At 47.6% G+C, this 22,479-nt stretch overlaps 1 protein-coding gene and 1 long non-coding RNA gene across 5 annotated transcripts; both read right to left on the bottom strand.

The window, feature by feature from the left end:
- Positions 1 to 6,570: 6,570 nt before the first annotated feature.
- On the bottom strand, positions 6,571 to 16,371 carry Polm (DNA polymerase mu). 4 transcript variants are annotated; one of them, XM_076938177.1, is made up of 12 exons: positions 16,271 to 16,371; positions 15,812 to 16,114; positions 14,643 to 14,823; positions 13,995 to 14,093; positions 13,705 to 13,875; positions 13,045 to 13,116; positions 10,193 to 10,313; positions 8,803 to 8,935; positions 8,550 to 8,652; positions 8,206 to 8,448; positions 8,023 to 8,106; positions 6,571 to 7,792 (listed from the first exon to the last, which is right to left on the bottom strand). In XM_076938177.1, exons 2-12 carry the CDS (start codon positions 16,027 to 16,029, stop codon positions 7,706 to 7,708), a joined length of 1,512 nt encoding a protein of 503 aa, XP_076794292.1. In that variant the 5' UTR covers positions 16,030 to 16,114; positions 16,271 to 16,371; the 3' UTR covers positions 6,571 to 7,705. The 4 variants fall into 4 exon arrangements, with proteins under 4 accessions (XP_076794292.1, XP_076794293.1, XP_034364995.1 ...); XM_076938178.1 differs by having other exon boundaries at positions 10,193 to 10,301; positions 15,812 to 16,298; XM_034509104.2 differs by having other exon boundaries at positions 15,842 to 16,298.
- Positions 16,372 to 20,298: 3,927 nt separating this feature from the next.
- LOC143442959 (uncharacterized) lies at positions 20,299 to 22,160 on the bottom strand. Its single transcript, XR_013111584.1, has 2 exons — positions 22,037 to 22,160; positions 20,299 to 20,959 (listed from the first exon to the last, which is right to left on the bottom strand). It is a non-coding gene; the product is annotated as an uncharacterized LOC143442959 (long non-coding RNA).
- Positions 22,161 to 22,479: the final 319 nt, after the last annotated feature.

Here is a 22,479-nt window from a genome sequence, read left to right as displayed (position 1 = left end):
AGATGTGGAATTGTTGGACAAAATGTATCACTGATGTTTTGGTCTGACCACCTTCCCCACCAGCGTTGCTGTAGCCACTTTGTTCCATGCACTCCAGCTATTTCATATTGTTGCTATAATATGTCTGGTAGTCATTAACACAGAAAAATAACTTGACTCAGAACAGGATCATGCTGACCACATCCCCTGTTATGTTTGGTATGTTCTGGGGTTTGTTAATCTTAAGAAAGTCCACAAAGCTTTATGTAGGACCCATCAAATCAAAGGTCAATATGAACTGTTATGTCTAAAATATCTTGAGTCAAAGCTGACCACCAGGCATTTCCTGCCTGCTCATTGTGGTTTTTTTCCTTTATATGCTGACAGAGAAAGATGTCTGTTGTCATAGTTCAGATCATTCTAGGCTATCCCTGGTCTGACCAGCACTAGGATGTACATTCAATAAACTATTCTTGCTTAAATGAGATCAGTGTTCGTATAGTTTGTGTGGCAATTCCTGAACCCCAACAACTGAGGGTATGTGTTTGTCTTTTGCTACCTTGTGGGTTCTTCTCTCTCACCCTTCTCCACCCCTTTTCTTCCAACATATCAACTTCCTAACACTAGATAAGAGAGGAAAAATGATAGAAAGGAAAGAAAAGAAATCCCTGAATAAAGTCAGGGGTCAGAAAGGGGGCGATGTTATCATTAGACTACTTCCTGGTGATTAGGAGCATCGTGTTCCTTGGGACAAGTTTGTCTTCACTGTTAGGACACCTAATTTCTTCTTGTTTCTTCGTTGCACACGACTGCTTAACAAACCACCACCCACAACTAGCAACAACCAACCAACCAACAACTCCCTGACAACCAATCAACAACCCACCCTGCCTACTGGGGCTTGAGCCTTTATTTACCCTCTAAGGAGTCCCCAGAATTCCAAACACCATACAGTTGCAGAAACTATCTGCAGCCGGCAAAACCATGCTCCTGGCAGAGCATGAGGCAAAGCATATTTAGCTCCTGTGGACAATTTGAAGCAACCTCCATATCCCACTCCTGAGATTAAAACAAGAACACATTCTTATAATATTTCTGTGGGGTTTTTTTTTTGGGGGGGGGGTTCGAGACAGGGTTTCTCTGTGTAGCCCTGGCTGTCCTGGAACTCTGTAGACCAGACTGGCCTCAAACTCAGAAATCTGCCTGCCTCTGCTTTCCAAGTTCTGGGACTAAAGGCGTGCGCTACCACCGCCCGGCTTTTTTGTGGTTTTTAAAGAAACCAAAATTCCAAAATTGTCACTACAGGAGTAGACTTTGAGGTTTTCATTCCAAGCCCAGAGTCTCCCTGCTGCGTATGGATTTGGATGTAGAATTGTCAGCTATTTCTCTAGCACTATGCTTGACTGCATGCTACCATGCTCCCTGCCATGACGATGATGGTCTAAACCTCAGAAACTGTAGGCAAGCACCAATGAAATGCTCCAACACTTTTCTTTGTAAGAGTTACCATGGTCATGGTTCCTCTTCACAGCAAGACAATACTAAGACAACCCACTTTTAGCGTCTCAGAATACAGTGAAAGATAACAATGAACCCAATGATAAAACTGACCAGCTACAGATGCCCATAAACAGTCTAATCACTTCTAAGTGTATCTCAGAAGAGAATCTTCTCAACAGCCACAGAGCTCAAGTTGCAGAAAACCAAAGTAAAGTCTTCCTTGTAAATTTGGATAAATTACAAAGAAAATCTAAGTCCCAACTTCAGAGGGTGTTTGTTGGCAGTTAAAGTAAATGTAAAGTTGTTGGGAACCGCACTAGTCCCTGTTCGGGCACCAAAAATGTCGCGGCCTGAGCAAAATGTTGAGGCCCGGGCTGCCCCGCGTTTGGCGACCACTGTATCCCGGTCCAAGCTGCCGCTCCGGTCCGCGGGTCGGGGTTCAGCAAGAGAGAGTGAGGGTGGTCTCGCGGAATGGAGACCAAACAGAGTGTGTTTCAATCCCGTTTATTCTTCAGTCTCTCGTCCTAGTCCAAGTCCCAAGTCTTGAGTTCCTAGTTCCTAGTTCCTAGTTGTTCTCCTTGTTGTTCTCTTCTGAGTGTCTAATGTCTATTCCTACTCCTAGTGTCTGAATCTCTGTTACTCCAAATTGTTCTCTAAGTTGTTCTCTCTAAAGTGTCTGATTCTCTGTCATCTGCCTCTGCCTTTTATATGTCTCACTTCTGAGCCATGCCTTTTGGTCACACCTTTAATCATGCCCTTGGGTCTTGTCTCTAAATCTGATCTCTACACTTCTAAGTCACTCTCTTAAATTACACACCTTTAATCTCACACACCCAAGGTATCTAAACCAAGATTATCAGAGTGTTCTCAGCTGTTGTAGGCTATTGTAATCCAAGTCTCGTGTCAGGGTATATGGCTCAAGATGGCTGCAAAGCTGATAGCCGCTTTCTGCTAAAAGTCGGCCCCCAACATAAAGTAATTGGCAAAGAATGAGATCCCCTGTAACTTAGGGGAGGACCCTATTAAGGCTGAGAACTTTGAAACCTCTGATTCTCAAGGGTTTATCTCACCTGAGGAAGTAGTCTTTCTACCTTTAGCAGAAGATGCATCCTCATGATCATCCCCTGAAATATTACTTTTTTCTCTTAACCCTTCATCGTTGCCTAAACCAGCAATGCTTTTCCCTGAAGGAGATGTTGGGCAAGACAATATTGATGTCTCTCAGGCCCACCAATAGTTGCCTCTACACCTACAACCACGCTTAAGGCAAAGCGGGCTCCTGGAGGGGAGATAAAAAGTGTGGTCTGTAAGGTGGTGCACGACATTACTAAAGAGCTTAATGAGTTTGCTAATTCATTCAAGCAGAGGTCTGGGGAAGACCTGTGGGAATGAATTTTAAGGATATGGGATAATGGTGGAAGGAACATAATACTGAGTCAGGTTGAGTTTATTGATATGGGCTCTCTGAGTGAAAATCCGAAATTTAATATGGAATCTTGCACAGTCAGAAAAAAAGGTATCAAATGTTTGTTTGAATGGTTGGCTGAAGCATTGGTCCTAAGATGGCCTACTGAAAAGGACCAGAAGATGTCTTATATCTCTTGGTGTCGTGTTGATGGAGGGATTTTAAGGCTCAGGGAATTTGCAATGCTAGCGTGGGTATAATGGGTAAAAGCTAAAAGTCCTTTACAAGGGAAGGCCCAGAAGACATGCCCTTAGCTATCCCATAAGAAGCCAAATGGTGAGAGGGAACCAGCATGTCCAAAGAACTTTGTTGTCAACCTTTCCCTTGTACAAGACCAATGACTTGGAGATGCTGCTGCTAGGTTGGATGAATTTAATACAATGGATGTAATTAGACCCGAGTAACAGGGCCAGGTAACAGTGCTGAATCTCCAAATGCAGACTGATCTTGGTTATCAGAATGGGCAGTATAGACAAAGCAGTGTCCGTAGTGGCCTGATCCATACTATGCGGCACAGGCAAAGCAAGTGCATTGTGGCATGCCTCACATAGACCCAGATAATAGATGTGGGCTTTGACGTTTCAGGTGCTCAAGCCAGGCTCAGTGTCACTTTCTTTTCCGGCTGCCTGCCAACGCAGATGTAAAACTCTCGGCTACCTCTCCAGCATCATATCTGTCTGTGTGCCACCGTGCTTCCCACCATGATGATAATGAACTAAACCTCCAAACTCATCCCCAATGAAATGTTTTCCCTTATAAGAGTTGTCATTGCCATGGTCATGGCGTCTCATCACAGCAATAGAAACTCTACTAAGCCATCCTGTCATTCCCCAATGGGCCCATAAACAAAGTGGTCATGATGGCAGAGATGGGCTCAACAATATGGGTTCAGCTACTTCTGAATGCCAGATCTGCCAACAGCTGAGACAAACACTGAGCCTCAGATGTGGCACCATTCCCCTGCATGCTGGCCAGCAATCTGGTGGCAGATGAGTGCATTATACCACTTCCTCTGTGGAAAGGACACTGCCTTGTCATTACTGGAGTAGATCCTTATTCTGGTTATGGATTTGCCTTTCCAGCATGGGATGCGTCTGCTAAAACTACTATCCGTGGATTTATATAATGGATTATATAATTCACCATCGTGGTATTCCACACAGTATTGCTTCTGATCAAGGAACTCACTTCACAGCCAGAGAAGAGTGACACTAAGCCCACGATCTCAGAATCCTCTGATCTTACCATGTTCCCCACCATCCTGAAGCAGCTCCTTGACAGAAATATGGACTGGCCTTTTGAAGACACCGTTTCAGTTTTAATTAGGTGGCAGCAGCCTGGAGAGCTTGGCAGGTTCTCGAAGCCGGGATCCAAGAGTCCAGAATCAAGGGGTGGAAAAGGGAATAGTTCTACTCACTATCACCCTTAGTTACCCACTAGGAAAATTTTTCTTCCTGTTCCCATGACCTTAAGTTCTGCTGGCCTAGAAGTTTTGATTCCTGAGGGGGAAGTGCTCCTGCCAGGAGCCACAACAAAGATTCTATTGAACTAGAAGCTCAGACTTCCTTTGTCCACTTTGGGCTTCTAAAGCCCTTAAGCCAACAGCCTAAGTAAGAAAAGAATAACAGTGTTAGTAGCTATGACTTATCCAGATTGCCACGAGGAAACTGGATTGCTTCTCCACACCAGAGATTATGTCTGGAGTCTCTTGGTGCTACCATGTCCAGTGATGATGTTAATGGGAAGCTACAACCTCATCTGGGCAGGATGACAAAGGGCGCACATTCTTCAGGAATGAAGGTTTGGGTCACTCCTCCAGGAAAAGATCCAAGACCTGCTGAGGTGCTTGCTGGAGATGGAGGAAACACAGGATAATATTTACTATTAAAAATAGGATATAAGGTAGTAGAGGAATGAATTTATAAATACCAGCTAAGGCCATGTGACCAATTGCAGAAACAAGGATTACAATTGATATGAGTGCTTCTGTTATATTTTGTTAAGAATGTGTTTGTACAGATATTTGTGTTTTCTTTATCATGCAATGTAAGATCAATTAAGAGAATATCAGTGGTTATATTTAAGTTTTGAGATGCCAAAATAAAGGTTCCTTAAAGGACACTGACACCTATTCTAAAATTTATAATGTGTCTGCAGTTGTATAAGGGATAGTTACATCATGTTAGGTATAGTTATGACACGGTTAAATATATAATGCATTTGTAATTGTACATGAGATATTTATACTATGTTAGGCATAATTATGACCTGGTTATAGTTTTCATCTGGAAATTTAAGCGTGTCATAAAAGGAATATGACTTGTATCAAGTCGACAAGGGGTGAACTTGTGATGGCTATTTTCAGTTGTCAGCTTCACTACTTCTGAAATTAACTAAAATCCAAGTTGGATACACCTGTGAGGGATTTTTTTTTTTTTCTTCATCATTTGAAAGGGAGGAACATTTGTAATTCAAGATCTTTTGTGATGGAAAGATCCACCTTTAATCTGGGCCAGACCTTCTGCTGGCAGCTTCTATAAAGAGCATGAAAGAAGGACACTGTCTCTTTACCTGCTCTCACTCTTGATGGCAGTCCATTCCTTCACTGGCATTAGAGCCTGCTTCTTTGAGATTCCAGCACATACTGAAGACCAGCGAGACATCCAGCCTTGTGGGCTGAACAACTATGGATTCTTGTATCTTCCATTGGTAGACAGCCATTGTTGGACTAGCTGAACCGCATTTTGTAAGCCATTCTAACAAATTCCATATAAATTATACACATATATATGTAAATTCAAATACATTCATTCTATAAGTTCTGTTCCTCTTAGAGAAGAACCCTAATATACATATGATCCAATAATCCTATGCCTGGCTATTTACCCAAAAGAAATAAAAATGCATTTATGATGTTTAATATTGTCAACTTGACAGGATTTAGAAATCACCCAGAAGACAAGCCTCCAGGTGAGCCTGTGAGGGATTATCTATATTAGGGTAACTGAGGTGGGCAGTCGCACCCCGAATGTGTGTGACCCACTCTTCTGCCAGCTAGTGCCTAAAAAAGACTAGCTGAGCACACACATTAATCTCTGCTTCCTGGACAAGGAGACAATGTGACCAGCTCCATGCCTTCCAGGCCATGACAAGATGAACCTTGAACTGTGAGCCATAAAAAACCATTTCTCCCTTAAGTTGCTTTTGTCAGGATATCTTACACCTGCAACAGGAAGTGTTTACACAGACACTTTAAAATGCATATCCATAGCAGCTCTAGTTACAATTGCACCAGTGTGAGCCTCCAAGAGCCTAGCAGACAGTGGAACATTCACCGCATATAGCAACAGGAGAAATAGGCTTGATACATGGGACAGCTGCAGGGCCCTCAGAAGCATCTGCTGAGGGAGAGGCCAGCAGCCGCTAATGTAAGGTTCAGTTGTACATCTATGACATATTTGTAGGGACGAAAACCAAATGAGTGGGTTGGGGTAAGAGAGCCTGTCACCCTAACAGTAATGATATAAGGCAAGGTTCTCGGGGACAGAGCTGTGTCCTGAAGGTGGCAGAAGTGGCCATTCTCTGTGTGCATATGTGTTAAGACTCATCAAACTATACTCAAAAAAAAAAAAAAAATCCACTTTATTGAATGTTAATCTTTAAAACACTTGTTAATCTGCTAAGTGATCTAAGAAGCCCTCATCTGTCAGGTCCTGAAGAAGGCAGGGTCAGTGGGCACTAGGTGTACAGTAAGACAAGAGACTTTAAAGCCCTTGGCATGTGTGGATATGAGAACACTGTGACCAGCTTTAGTGCTTCTGGCCCAGAGAAGATGAAGAAATTGGCCTCAGAGAGCTGCAAACAGGGACCAGGAGTGAAATGGGAAAGTGGGAGAGGGGGTGTGTGGCTTAACTGGAGGGGTACAGCTAAGACTGGAAGAGATGACAGAAACACCAGAGCCACAGGGCCTGTGTGAGGACTGCAGGTTTGGAACTGCTGCAGGGCTGTTTTAAGAAGGACCAGGGAACCCACACCTCATAATCTCAAGATAGGAAGAGCACTCCGCTGCTGCCCACTGATTTGCTACCAGGCTGGGCTACAGTCTCTGTTCTAGGAACCAGCCCTCCCAGAAGGCACTGCTGGGGCTGTGGATACACAGGGGATTGTGGGTAGGCAGGCCAGGCTCCGCCTAGGCTGGAGTGTGAGGGGATTGGTAGCTAAGGACGGAAGACACATGTGGGGCTGATTCTGGAGCTGCGCTGCTTATGAAGTCTGGTACAGGTACCCAGGTCTGCGGGTGGTGGGGCCAACAGTGCCAGCACTGGAGGTTGCCGTCTGGACCGCCTCCTACTGCAGCACGGCACTCAGGCAGGCCTCTTCTGTGCAACACCTCATTGCCGGAATGATTATTTCCCATATCAAGCCCAAGGCAGGGACATATGTCTCTTTTCTGGCACACTGAGCAGGGTACTCTGCAGCAGACACAGCAACCACAGCTGGACCAGAACCAAGACTTCAGACTCTGCCATAGCTCCATGATGTATGAACTGCTAAGAGCCCCTGACTGTGAGGCGTGTGGAGGCTGGGAGCTGAGTTGACTCGGGGTCACACTCGACCAATATCTCAGGAGGTGAAAATTCCATTTGCACAGGTGAGGCCATGGAGTGGCAGTGCTCCTGTCTGGAAACATTCCTTGTCAGGCATGAGGCAGCCCCTCATTTTTTGGTGGGTGGGTGTGGCAGCCAGCAGGCGTTTCTCATTTCAGGCATTTCTCTGCTCTGGAGGAAGGTACTTGAGGCCCAGGAATCTGAAAACATCTTCCTCGGAAGTTGCATGGAAAACTCTCTTCTGCAAGGGACAAGAACGTTTAGTGGCTGGGGCCCAGGCGATGTTACTGTGCACAGTGTAGCTGGTCCCAGGTCATGCTACCATGCAGTAGTGCTGGGCCCAAGCCATGTTACTGTGCACAGTGCAGCTGTGACCATGTCATGCTACCTGGCAGTGTGCACCATATTTGAGATTGTGGACTAGATTTGGGTTATGGGAACTGTTTCTTACCCTGATTCCTGGAGACTTACCTGCTCAGGATCAAACAGCCCATGGCTGTTCAGCCACAGACCTTTCTCTTGCCGGCTGAACCGCCGTAGCTCCCGCTCAAAAAACTGAGGAGAGAGGGAAAGGATAACTTCCTTTAGCTAGCCCACCACAGTCCCAGGCTAGCCCACCACAGTCCCAGGCCCTGAAAGGAACACGCGACTTACCTGGGAGCCAGTCCAGCCAAGAAGGGCAAAAGGGAACTGGCTGTTGGGGGTGACCACAAGATCTACCCTCACAGCTTTCCAGGTTGGGCAGGGATGCAGAGCCCCTTCTAAAGCTGCCTGTTGGGGTTGTGGCAAGCACAAGATGCAGAAACTCCTCTCAAAAGCATCCATGGTAGAGCTCGGCCGCAGGGTGTGGGCGGAGTCTAAGTGGCTGCGATGGTACTGATGATACAGGACGAGTCCCTGGGAGAGGGGAGGCAGGTGTGGCCTGGTGTGCCACGGGTTCCGGGAGGGCAGAAGGCTGGGAGGGCAGAAGGTCACTCCAGGGCACTGGAGGCCCTCACCTGGCTCTGTAGGCAGCTCATTACCCTGGGCAGCAGCCCTACTTCCCGGCCCTCCTCTGGGTGGGTGATAAGGAAGTCCACATCATGACCTTGTAACTTCCCCCTGAAAGAGACAGTTTGATTCTCTGCCCTCTACACAAAGCCATGTTCTTTTAAGCGAGATGAGGAAAGGCCACCTTGGTGTCCACAATTCAAGTCCCTCCCTTAGAAAAGAGCCCGGAGTATACTCAGAAGGTCCTGTGGGCCCTCTTACCTTCGGAAACCGCCAGTCAGTGTGACAGTGGCTCCTGGCAGGGTCTGTCTCACTGCTGCCTCTACCAACTGCTGCAGAGCCTCGGCGTCCGCTCGCCCAACTGGAGTACTCAGGTCCTGGTAATACTGGAGCCCTGTGGGTAGTACAGCCTGTGTTCCCCGCAGAGCCACACCCCCAGCACATAGCAGCCACCACAGCCAGGTGGCTGCACAGAGGGAAAGGCTGGGGTCAGAGCAGAGTGAGACCCACAGAGGACCTACTTCTCCTTTTAAACTCAAATTCTTATTTTGAGATAACTGTAGCTTCACATGCAAATGAAGAAAACAAGATCCCCTGTGCCCTTTACCCAACTCCCTGACAAACATAGGATATTATAAAACTCCAGTGAGTTTGAGACCAGCATGGTTTATATAGAGAGTCTCAGGCCAGCCAGGGCTACATACCAGAAGTCTGGGGCAGAGAGTTGGTTAACATGTGCCTTATAAGGCCCTAGCTTCAATCCCCAACAGTACAACAAAGCAAACAAAAAATTCTTTCACAGAACTACATGAGACAACGAAGATAATGCAGGCAAGATGTAGCCAGCCATTTGAAGGTTTCAGATTCTCCAGATTAATGAAATGCAAGTGAAATGTGGGAAAAAGATGGGGTACTGCTAGCCGCCTCTCCTTTGGCCTACTCTGTCTTCTTGCCTGCCAAAGGGGTACCACTAAGGAAGTTTAAGCATGAGGAATAGCAAACCTAGCACGTAGCAAGCCCTTAGGAAAGGCTGCAGGCTGTCCTGTCTGCCTTGCTCTGGGGAGAGACAAGTGAAGCAGAAGCACCCTGGGAGGCCATGGTACCTTTCAGCAGAGTCTCCAGCCAAGACCACTAGCTCAACCCAGCAGGCAACACAGACAGCATGTGTGCTCATCACCTGCCAACCTCCAGAGCACTTAGGAATTCCACGCTATCATTTCTCTGTGTTTCCCAGAGAAGGTAACCACGATTTAGAGACGTTAGTCTTGAAGCCATGGTTACACACCTAGCAAATGGAGCAGACTCAAACCCGAGGTCTGTGTTATTTCCACTCACAGTGGTGCCTGTACCACAAAACCACATACAACAGACACCACATTAGATAGGTAGCCCAGACCAAGGCTGTCCCTAACACAAACTGAAATCAAACAGGAAGAAAGATGAGGTCCAGATGCCATGGCAGTTCTATGACAACAATCTCTGAGAAATGGTCATGGCCTGGGTACAGAGAAGAAGCCATGGGGAGTCCTTCTCATGGCTATCAGGATCCCTCTGCACCAGCTGCTGCCCTGCACTCAAGCAATTGGTTCCCCACAAGAACTAAGGGCTTCATTGCATAGCTTCCAGGTCCAGGCAGCTCTGGGAAGTTCACCTGCTTTCTGCTGCTGGGTCAGTCTCTGGGGCTGCTCTCTGAGCTCTTCCAGGGTTCGCAGTCCTTCCTGGTACCACCGGTTGGCAGTCTTCACCCCAACCCCGAAGACCTGGGTGAAGAGCTATGTTGAAGAAGGAACGGATAGGTCAGGAGCAAAGTCCAGGGAAGATGCCCCTGAGAGTGTTGTCTTCATGCCCAATGCCACAGGACAAGGACTCAGTCCTGGTCAGACTACAGTCACAGGGGACTGAAACCATAAACTCTTGAGAGTAGCCCTACTAGGGACAGCATATTTCTGCTGCCCAACTACCAAAAAACTTCAGTAAGCTCTCTCTTTAATCCTTTTATAAAAAGTCTGCCTCCTTAATGCATAAGCCCAGCCTGTGCTTACAACAGATCCCAGAGAGTTACTCTAACATACAGGCTCACCAGGTTAGTTTCCTGGGAAAAACTACCACAACTGAAACTTACCTGTGCGTCTCTTCGACAGCAAAACTAAGGAAGAGTGAACAAAGAGGTGGTTTCAAGAGAAACAGTGGAGGCCTGGCCGGTATCTACCCCAGCAGGCTGTTCTCTAACGTTCAGATGCCAACTGCTCCATGAAGTCCTGGACTAAGCCTGCCTTGGGCCAACCACTCAGAGAATCTTGAAGGAGACTAAGGGCAGCCCCCACAGCAGTGAAGGTAAAATACACAGTCCAAACCCTTTTGTGGCTACATGTCCTAACAGTGGATGTTACAGATGTGTGTCAAGAAGATGGAGACCAGGTGTGGCCATGCATGCTTACAATCCAGGACGCAGGAGACAGATGCAGGAAGAGCTTGAATTCCAGGGCAGCCTTGAACTATAAGCAAGACCCCAGTCACAAACAAACAAAACGAAGCTGCCATGCAGACGCAGAGGGAAAAAGAGCTGTCTCAGCCCTGCCCTTCCTGGGCTTCTCTCAGCTTCTGAACTCACAGTGTAAAACAGACCGCTGTCAGTCAACAGAACCTGGCTTTCAAAATCTGGTACTGACTAGCCTTTAATCTGTAGCACTTGGGAGGTAGAGGCAGGCAGATCTCCACTTCAAAGCTAGCCTGGTCTACAGAGTGAGTCCCAAGACAGCCACGCTACACAGAGAAACCCTGTCTTGAAGAAAAAAAAAACAACAACAAAACAAAACAAAAATCTGAATCTAGGGCTGGAGAGATGACTCAGCAGTTACGATCAAGTATTACTCATGCAGGGGGTCTGAGTTCAAATTCCAGCACCATGTCAGGTAGCTTGCAACTGCCTCTGTCTCCAGGGGACCTGTCACCTGGACCCACCCCACTCGTACACGTGCATGCATATATGTAATTTAAAGAATAACCTACCAAAAAACTCTGATATTTGAATATGGCAGTGCATTCTGGTATCTCAGCATCTGGGAGATGAAGGCAGGAAGAAGGTAGCCTCGGCTACAGAATATGGTCTAGCCCAGCTTGGGCTGTGTGAAATGCAGTCCGCCCAAACCAAAAACAACCCATGCAAGCTATCCTCTACCCTCCACATGTGTGCCACGGTGTGCTTCCTCCCAAATAAATAAATAAGCCAGATTAGTTTTTTTGTTTTGTTTTGTTTTTGTTTTTCAAGACAGGGTTTCTCTGTATATATAGCAAGCCAGATTTTAAAAAATTAAGAATGAGTAAAATACTGAGAAAACAAGTATATTGTCTGTTTTTAAAAGCGGGCTGGCCTCACGCCTATAATCTCAGCACTCAGGAAGCTGAGCCGGGCCGCTTGCTTTTAGTCGGAGGCCACTCTCAGCTTCAGTATAAGTCTCAACCCCTACCCTGAAAAGCAAGCAAGCAAACAAACAAAACCTTCTAATTACTGGTATAATTTCCTGCTGGCGTGGATGTTTTCTAGGACTTCAGGGTACCCAGGAAGCAGAATAGAGGGGACACCTCCAACATCTTCTAGTGCTGGTCTCTCTTCTGCCCAGGAAACCCTCGCTGTGGTAGGGGGCAAGGTCACCTCAGCTCGAGCCCCATGCCTGATCTAGCCAGCTTGGCCACAGCCAGGCCTCTTGGCTAGAGGACGCTCTACCAAATCCTCCCTGCCACTCTGACAGTACTGGGCACAGTGTCCCATAGAACCACATGCCTCACCCTCCCAGGAGGCCACAACTCACTGCCACAAATCTCAGGCCACTGACCTGACAGTCTCCTGCTACAAAAGGAGAGGCAGAAGGTGTCAGAGCAGATGAAAGCCAGGCACCCAGGTGGCCTGCAGTGAGTAGGCATGGGTACAGTGCCTCGTGGAGACAGGCAAGGCACCGCATTGAGAATGATACCCGAGGCCATAGATGGGGCCACGCAAGGGGGCTGTAGCATGCACATTCGCGCACACACACATAAACCCTATCCTTTTGTTCAGCGTGCTCTTTTTAATTTTTGCTTTGTTGTTGGTGGTGGTGGTTCTTATCTTTTGAGACAGGGTTTCTTTTTGTAGCCTTGGCTGTCCTGGAACTCACTCTGTAGATCAGAGGCTGGCTTCGGAACTCACAGCAATCTGCCTGCCTCTGGCCCCACCCCACCCCCAGGGCTGGGAATTAAAGGCCTGTTCCACAGGCTCAGTAAGCACTTTAATACATGCAAGAATATTCCATTAAAAAAACAGATGGTGCTGAGTGATGTAGAAATTTCCCTATGCTCAAAACAGGCCCTGTCTGCGTGTCTCCATCTGGCAGCCTCCTGCCTATCGGGTGTCAGACTAGCTACCATCCCTTATTGACCGGCTATGACCCCAGGGCGGGGTGAAAAGGCCTTTGCTGGCTGTTTGCTCATGATGTGGGCTGTGCTGCCAACCCCTTGCCCGACACGCACCTTCATGGTCTGGTGCCTTTCTGAGCAGCGGACTTGTTCCACCTCCTCACATGTTCCATGCTCCAGCAGCTCCTGGGACAGGAAACAGAACGCAACTCTGAGCCCGAGTTGAGGCAGTTTCTCTGTACCCTGCAGAGAGGGACCAGCAGGACCTGGAAATGGGACTGTGCCCAGGGAGGTAAAAAAGCTTTAAGACACTGCTGGTGTGGCAGGGACACCAGCTATAAAGCTCTTCAGGGCCAGAGTAGCAGAACCTGTGGTGTGGTTCACTCCTTATACCAGCCCCAGGATAGACCTATGTTTTCCTTTAGAAACATGTATGCCACTATGGGTTCTTCAAGGAAAAGTATCCAAAAGGCTGGTTCAATGTTGGGTCTTCAAAAACCATTCCAGGGTGCTTTCCCAGACATCCTGGGATTGCTAACAATGACACGAACGTCTGCAGCAACCTCTACTGAGTCACTCTTCTGCCCTAGGACAGGGGAACAACAGATTCTCTAGGAATCTGTGCTGAGGACGACTTACTGTGGTCACACAGCAGCTTCCTGTGCACGTCCGTAATTTCAGACTGGGCTTTCAGCAGAAACTTGGTTCAAGTCTCTGCTGCTCCACCGGGCCCAGGACTCCTCACTCACCCCACTCTCCGTGACAAGTACCCACCTGGATGGCTCTAGAGGAATGTTCTCCAAAGTACGGTAGCCCGTGCAGCTGGCTCAAAGATGTGACAGGGAAGGGAAGGGACTTGAGCACCGTGGCTGCTCTGTAGAAGGAGAGAAGCCGGCCCTCGTTGCCTTCGAAACCGGCTGCCTCTGCCAGTGTCTCCAGAGCCTCCTGCAGGGAGGGCCCTCAGTTATGGGATAAGGTACCTTGTCTCAGCCTTCCAGCTACAGTCCAGCTCTACCCATGTCCCTGTTCTCTGGGGAGGGGAACTCCTCATAGATGCAGCTTACTGAGAGGAAAGTGTTATGGTGTGTGAGAGGTGAGGGACGCTGACAGGCATAAGCTGGCAATGTCACTGACACTGGGGGCTCCTTCCTGGACTCAGCTACCTGCAAAAAAAAAAAAAAGAAGAAGAAGAAGAAGAAGAAGAAGAAGAAGAAGAAGAAGAAGAAGAAGAAGAAGAAGAAGAAGAAGAAGAAGAAGAAGAAGAAGAGAAGGAAGGAAGGAAGAAAGGAAGGAAGAAAGGAAGGAAGAAAGGCAGGCAAGACACTGGTCATTATGAAGCCACAACAGCACTGTACTCTCCCCCACCCCCCCCCTCACCCCCAGGTCTACATATGTGGTCTAGGGACGGGGCGTCTCAAAAGTAAGGGAGCTTGTCTCCTGTATCCTAGCAGCCGGGCTCCAGAACATCCCAGGGACAGGCTCCTGTCAACTCAGTTCATCCCAAGTACTCACTAAGGAACTCTTATTATACTAAAAGTAGGTTCCAAATGGTTAGACCAGAAGGTGGGATGGTTCAGCCCCCAAAGCCCTGCTGGGGTCTCTATTGGCTTCCCAGGGGCCCCTGCAGTTTTGGGAGAGGCTTCACTCCCTACCTCCTCCTGAGGACACCAAGGACCTGCTATTATGGCATCTGTCCCAGCTCACTAGCTCACCTCTAGGCGATGCCGGGCCTCCTCAGGGACAGGTTGCCCAGCTGCCATGCTCTCTGTAAACCAGCTAATATCTAACAGAGCTGGCTGTGAGCAGCCTGGGAGAAGAGCATCCATGTTTTTCTGCCAGCAGATGGCCTCCTTGGCTGAGGTCCCCTCCATCACCACATGTGTCACTTCTGAGCTGGAAGGAGAGAAGAATGAAACCCAGGGCCCTTGCTGTTCTGCTCCTGTCCCAAGCCTTTGTTTTTGCACTGTGACAGGCCCACATTCTTTCAGAAAGCCTTCCCAGACCCTCCTTGATGGATGAACACCTCTCTACTTTGGTCCAACAAGTTCTTAGCTCCAGCCTCACTCACAAGTCACTTGGATATGTTAAGTTACCTGCCACCCTCTACCTCAGTTGCCTCAGTGGTCAGGGCCAGGTTGTTCTGAGACTTGCTTTGTAGGCCAGGCTGGCCTGGAAATCTTAACACCCTTGCACCACGACTACAGACAGGCATCTCACTCTGCTAAGATTTTAAGACATGAGACTCTTGCCCTATTTATTCAAACCCCGGTAGGCAGACTCTGCTGTATGTCCTTGGAAAACATGGTATTTCTATTTCCTTTACATTGGAAAAATCCAATGCAAACCATCTTGTCAGGCTGTGGTAAAAAATGTAGACCCACGTGCAATCCAAATTGTTATCTCTACTCTTAAAGTGAATCTGGTACACTACTCTTCAGGAATGTTTCATTTGGAGGGCGGAGTTGCAAACAAGCTAGCTAGGGGGCACAGGCTCCAAATTCCTTTAATCTCCTCAATCTCAAAGTTACCCCACTGCCCTGGGCATGTTCTCTACTAAACCCTATTGGTGAAGTCTACAAACTCAAGACACCCTTGACTGCTGGCTCATTGGGAGGGAATGCAGCTAGCACATATTGCTCACTAACCACTCTTCCTTGTATGGCTCTTTAAGAAGTCTCTGACTCAACGGCATCCTTTCAAAAAGAGGAACTCCCGCTTGGAGAACCGTACCGCGAAGTACCAAGGCTGGCTTGGAACCCAAAGCCGCAGGTGCTGCTTGCTGTCACAGCAGCTGCACCCCAGCTCCAGCCCTGGGCCACAGTAAGTCCATACTTGGTGACAGGCATAATTACATCAGCCCCCCGCGAGGCTGGCATCCCACCATTGCCCAGCCCTTGCAGGAGCCGCAGACCTGTAGACATCTAGGATGCGGAAGCCTTTGGACCGCGCCAGGCGCGTGAGGAAGGCCCGGCGGCTGCGGCCCATTCGCGGCTCCGCAAGATAGATGGCAACACCCGGGAAGCGCGGCACAAGCGGCGAGGAAGAGGCTACAGCGCTGTGTGCGGACCCAGCTCCCACTCGCCGTCGTTTCGGAAGCATCTGGGCACTGACTCAGGAAGCACCGGGGGCCGCAGAACGAAGGAAGACAGGATCAGGAAAGGCGGAAGGAGAGCGAGGAAGGAACCTACGGAGAGAGAGGAAGTGGTGCCTGCTTTATGCAAACGAGACGCCCTCTAAGATGCCTTAGGCTTCCCTTCCGGAACACCAGCTCTATGCAAATAACGCCGGAGGACTCTTCTATTTGAATTGTCTCTGAGAAAGCCCCAATGGTTTCGCAGACCTTGGAGGAGCCATGGTCCGTGGGCGGGGCTTCACCTCCTACTGGACCAGAGCTTTTCTTCTCTTGGGGGCGGAGTCTCGGCCATCTCCTCCCCGCCCCCGAGGGCGGGGTCTCGGGTTTTCCTGGGCCAAGTGCCAAGTCATGGGCGTCCCTCCACTGCCTCTGCTGGTGACTGGCGACCAGGCGGCTTCCCCTGGGTATGCAGAGAGGAGCGGATACGTAAGTCTGAGTAGTCTGCGTGTGAGCTGGTGGACTGTGAAAAAGTTTTCCAGTCTAAGGAACGGCACTGGGACAGCTGGCGGTCCATTTGGAAAATAGAAATTGGCCTCCTCACAAACTGTGTAACATTAAGTAAATTCCAGATGGATCGAACATTTAAGTCTGAAAAAGAAACCAAAACTATACTGTTGACACTCGAATGTTTTTATTTTAAAAAATATTTATAATAAAATATCCAATAAAAAATGGAAAAAATAATCTTAATTAAAATATTTTTTATTAGATTTATTTTTTTTAGTTCATGTGTTTACGTGTTTTACTTGCATGTGTAGCTGTACACCACGTGCATGCTTGGTGCCCACTGTGTGAGAAAGTATCACATCCTTGGAACTTGAGTTAAGAACAGTTGTGAGCCACTGCCCCTGTGAATGCTGGGAATCAATCTCAGGTCCTCTGCAAGAGCAAGTGCTCTTAACCAATAAGCCATCTCTGTAGTCCCTTAAAAATTAAAAAAAAAAAAAAAAAATATGTGCTTAAGTGTTTTGCCTAAATGCATGCATGTACACCACATGTATGCCTGTGATGTAGGCAGAAATCTGAAGAGAGTGTCTGATTTCCTTGAACTGGATTTAAGGATGGTTGGGAACTGAACCCAGGCCCTCTGCAAGAGCAGCGAGTGCTCTTAACTCCTAAGCTATCTCTGCAGCTCCGTTGGAATATTTTTGTGATCTAAGGAGCACAACCAACTTGGTAATACTGAAGGAAAAGAATGGCAAGTGGAACCACATATAACTTTAAATTGTGGTCTGGCAGGGTGGCATAACTGTACCATCAGCACTCCCAGCTAAGAACAGAGGGAGTCCATTTTGAGAGTAGTTTAAGCTGGCTGTGGGTTTTGAGTACTGAGTGTACTATATGTGTCTGTGTGCTTTTGAGAGTCCCAGAACAGCCTAAAAGGCCAGATCTGTAATCCTCCTGTGGCAGGTGGAGAAGGGAAGGGATTCCCCCCACCCCCCAGTGCTGAGAGACCCTGTTTGTGACTATCCTGGTACTGGAGGTAGCTTTTGTAGCAGAGCTAGCAGCAGGATGCATAGTTACTGGGTAGGTCCAGGCCCCAGTGTTGCTAAAATGTGCTTGAATGGAGTTGCCTTTCCGGGAGGGTAGTCCTTAGACGTACCAAAACCTCCACAGAACAGAGGCTTCAGATTCCCATATGGAAATTGTCTTTTGGTTTCATTTCTCAGGCTCCACACAGTACTACTGTGGTAGTCATTGTAGGAAGGTGGTAGGGGAGTGAGCCTGAGAAGGGAGAGGCCTGCCCCAGGGGCAGCCGCAAGCTGCACCACCTCACCTCGTTTGTCTCCACTACCAGCTGCTCTTAAAATAAAAGGGAGGCTCATTCGCCCGGATGAGCCTGGAGAGCTGAAGCTAAGTAGAAAGAATGCTGTGTATGCGTTCATATATCAGAGGAACAGGCCCCAAAAAGTCCCTTAATTGAGAGCAGGTGGCATCAGGAGTCAGGCCCAGGCAGGGGCAGAGACCTGACATGGGTGTGGGGAGTCTCTGGCCTTCCCTTTCTAGATTCCCCACTGCTCGTGCGCCTCTTGTGAAATAGTGACATCAGACTGATTTGGGTGGTCCATTCCAGTAGAGTTAGCTCAGGGATTCCCACCTAAGTTTCAAGCCTCCTGTTTGTTCGTTAACTCTCAGAGACTCCCACATAGTCAGAGAGCCTGCGCAGACCACATCATGTCTGGGTTTCTTCAACTGCCCTGAGGCTTACTGTCCTCTCTCCAATTCTCCAGCCTGTGTTGGGGGAGAGGGGACTACTCAGCAGGAAACCCTCAGCATACCTCTGCCCCTCACCCAGCCCCAGCAGCACCTGTCTTCAGTTTCTGCCTTGGTGTCATTTGCACCTGTGTGAGGCTTCTTCAGAGGCCTGAGGCTGGGCGTCAGCTCTGCTCTAGTGCCTGCTTCTCCTGTCTTGATCCCTTTCATGCCACAAGCCAGAAACACTTGGAAAGCTTGTGACTAAACTCCTGATGCTGCTGACAAGAGCTGGTGGAGATTGTTGGCCCCTCAAGAGCACTGGCCTGGACCTTCAAGTTCTTTAATACATCGTAGTCGCCGGGCAGTGGTGGCGCACGCCTTTAATCCCAGCCCTTGGGAGGCAGAGGAAGGCGGATTTCTGAGTTCGAGGCCAGCCTGGTCTACAGAGTGAGTTCCAGGACAGCCAGGGCTACACAGAGAAACCTTGTCTCGAAAAAAAAAAAAAAAAAATCATAGTCGTTCATTTCTGGGGTGCCTTTCCCATGACTGCTGTAACAAACTGTCACAAATTGGGCAGCTTGAACCTGTTGAAAAAAAAATTCTCTCCTAATTTTCAAAGCCAGAGTTAAACAAACAAACAAAAAACCAAACCTGGTGTCAGCAGGGCCTTGGGCCTGAAGTCTGCAGTTAAGGCCCCTGTCTAACTCCTTTGGTCAGTGGCTGCACTGGTCTAGCCTCTATCACTTTAGCGGCTGTCTTCCCTCTGGGCTCTTCTGTGAGTCCTCTCCTTTCCTTAGAATGACACCGGTCAAGCAACATTGCTCAAATTCAGGAGGACACTATCTCAAAGTTCTTCCTGTAATTATATCAACAAGGACTCAAAAAGGTTCTGGGATGACAGGGATGTGTGTTGGGGACGTGCTTTTTAATCTGCAATCCTGGGGATAGCTTTACCACCTTCTCTGACCTGTCAGAACCTCAGGATGTGTGTAATTTTATTGTTTGAAACAGGTTCACCATGTAGTCCAGACTGGCCTCAAACTTCCAATACCCTCACCTCAACTTGACTCACTGCTGGGGTTATGGGTGTGTGCTACCATGCCTGGCTTAGATTTGGATTTTTGGCAGTTGATGTTCTAGCACTGGGGCTGAGGCTTGCCAGGGCCTGGCTGCTTATGTAACAAATATAGAGGCTTTATTTGTGAGAACCATTTGCTGCCTTTTAAGGAAGATTTGTGTCTCTCCTTCTGCACTGTGCAAGAACCCAGTGAGCAGTTGGAGAACTAGGCTGGGACCCCATTGCAATGTGGGGATAGTGGAAGTCAAAAAGCACAGGAACCCCTTTCTGCCTAGGTATTTAGCCAGAGGATTGTAGCAAAAGAAAGTACCCTTTAAAATGAAGGCTCTGTGGGCTTGTCTATCCAACCCAGAAATAGCTGGCAATGAGGGAGTGCCTTAAGGGCTCAGAAGGAAAGAAAGACAATGGTGCTTGCAGACCTGAGCCCCATTGCAAATTAAAAATACAAAGATGGCCATGTGCAGTGGTTTGAATAGGAATGTCCTCCATAGAGTCATGTGTTTGAATGTTTGGCCCACAGAAAATGGCACTATTAGGAGGTGTGGCCTTTTTGGAGTAGGTGTGGCACTGTGGGGGTGGGCTTTGAGGTCTCCTATGCTCAAGCTCCACCTAGAACTCCAGCACCATAGACATGCACACTGCCTGCACATGCCTGTACACTGCCGTGCTTCCCACCATGATTATAACGGATTGAACCTCTGAAACTGTAAGCCAGCCCCAGTTAACTGTTTGCCTTTATAAGAGGCTCCTTGGTCATGGTGTCTCTTCACAGCAATGAAACCCTAACTAAGATACCAAGTGTGGTAGCAGGTACCTTTAATCCTAACACTCAGGAGGCAGAGGCAGGTCTATCTCTTGGTTTGAGGACAACCTGGTCTCTGTAGAGAGTTCAGCTAAGGCTACACAGTGAGGCTCCACCTCAAACAAACAAAAATCCAAAGATGATTTCATTCACACTGCCTCAGAAGCTAACACTATTTTATTTTATTCTTGAGCAATCAGACCCAATGTCCCAATGTTGTTTTCTCATTTACTGTGAATAAAACACAGAATCAAATAATGGGGAGGGAGACCCCTGGTTTGTTGACACAGAGTTAGATAATCTTGCCACCTTTCCTGGTTTCTGATCCACTGGATAGATAGGCGGAAAGTCCTGAGAGGTTGGACAGGGAAGCAACAAGCTACCCCTGAGTAGCACCAAGCCAAAGTCAAGGGAAAGGGGGGCCAGCAGGCAGGGAGGGTGCAGAAAGACCCCAGATTCCTAGTCAGGGGTAAGGCCTGCATCAGAAGTTGAGTGGCAGGCAGATAGACAGGGATAAGAAGTAACAAGTCTTACAGGAATGAAGGATTTGGAGGCAGGGCTACCCACCATGCTAGTGACTTGTTGAGTTTTTATTTTCCTTCTGAATATGTTGAATTGGTTGTAGAAGATCCTTGACCAGTGGCCGGGCAATGCACAGTGAACCTGTGACAACTTGGAAATCTTCCAGGTAGGAAATGATTTGCCACACTAGTCTTACAGAGCACCAAAGTGGAGTAGTCCAGCACACTGCAGGTCAGTAGCTGGTTCACCTCCTGGTCAAGTGGTCATTACCTCTCATCAGATTCTGCACATCACTTGTCTGGGGAAAGATAAGAATTCAAAGTGTAATTTCAAGGGCTGAAGAGAAGCTCAGGGATTAAGAGCACCAACTCCTGCTCTTCCACTGAGTTCAATTCCCAACAACCACATGGTGGCTCACAACCATCTGTAACAGGTTCCAATACCCTGTTTTGGTGTGTATGAAGACAGCTATAATGTACTCATATAAATAAAATAAATAAATCTTAAAATATATATATATATATATATATATATATATATATATATATATATGAGCTCTCAGTGTACTGCTCCAGTAAAGCCACAATTTAAAAAATTTTTTAAAAAGAACAAAAACAAAGTGTAATTTCAACTGAACACAGTAAACTGTAAACTTGAAGATTTGTAAGACAGACCATCAGAAGCTAAGGCCCATCTGCACTTTGATGATGGTGGTTTTGTTCGTTCTATCATCTATCTATCTATCTATCTATCTATCTATCTATCTATCTATCATCTATCTATTATCTATCTACATATCTATTTATATCTATCATCTATCAGGTTTTTTTTAGAGAGGATTTCTCTGCATAGCCTGGGCTTCCCTGGACTATGCTCTGTGTACCAGGCTGGCCTTGAATTCAGTGATCCACCTGCCTCTGCCTCCTGAGTGCTGGAATTAAAGGTTTACACCACCAATGCACACCTTGGTTTTATTTGTATAGCTTTTCTGAATGTGTATAAGAGTATATGTTCACATGACATGTGCATGCACTGCCTTCGGAGGGTAAAAGACTGTATTGGGTCCCTTTGAACTACAGTTGCAGCTGGGAACCGAACCTGGGTTCTCTACAAGAGCAATAAGTGCTCTTAACCACTGAGCTGTCTCTCCAGCCCCTACTGTTGTTTTGACAAAGTCTTACTGTGTGGCTCAGGGCTAGGACTCTCAATCCTCCTGCCTTTGCTTCCAGGGTGTCCTAAGGGAAGGTGCAAACCATTACATCTGCTTCACAATCCTGTCCCCACAGTGTAGCTAGTGCAGCAAGTTTCAAGCTAAAATAATGTTTCCAAGGTTGCTGCGGCCAAAGAGGCAAAAGCATGATTTAAACACACATACCTATATGTGTATGTGTATACATGTGTTCTGATGTCCTGTTCCCCAATTGGTTCTTGATCTGTCAGTAAAGAAAGCCATGGGCCAATTGCTGGGTAGAAGGGATAGGCGGAACTTCCTGGTCCCTGGAGGAGAGAGGGAGACACCAAGGAGGTTGGAGTTTGCCATGATTAGGAGAGAGGAGAACCAGGCAACCATGTAAGGTCTTGAGAGGAGCTGGGGCTGTGACCACTACTACAGGCAGGTGGTCAGGGGTGCTTGGAGGTGGCTAGATGGGACTAGCCACTGAAGTTTAGGGCAGGTGAGAGAGTTGGAGATAAGAAATTGGAAAGGGGACACTTTTCCAGGAGAGAGATAATAGCTTCTGGAGCAATGGCAGGTAGCGCATACAACTACATGCGACATGCATGTGTATGTGTATATATACACACATATACACTATAACT

The sequence above is a fragment of the Arvicanthis niloticus genome, chromosome 7 (assembly GCF_011762505.2).
Source record: "Arvicanthis niloticus isolate mArvNil1 chromosome 7, mArvNil1.pat.X, whole genome shotgun sequence".
Taxonomy (NCBI): domain Eukaryota; kingdom Metazoa; phylum Chordata; class Mammalia; order Rodentia; family Muridae; genus Arvicanthis; species Arvicanthis niloticus.
Note: the sequence above shows the minus strand (reverse complement) of the source record. Positions and strands in the feature narration are given on the sequence as shown.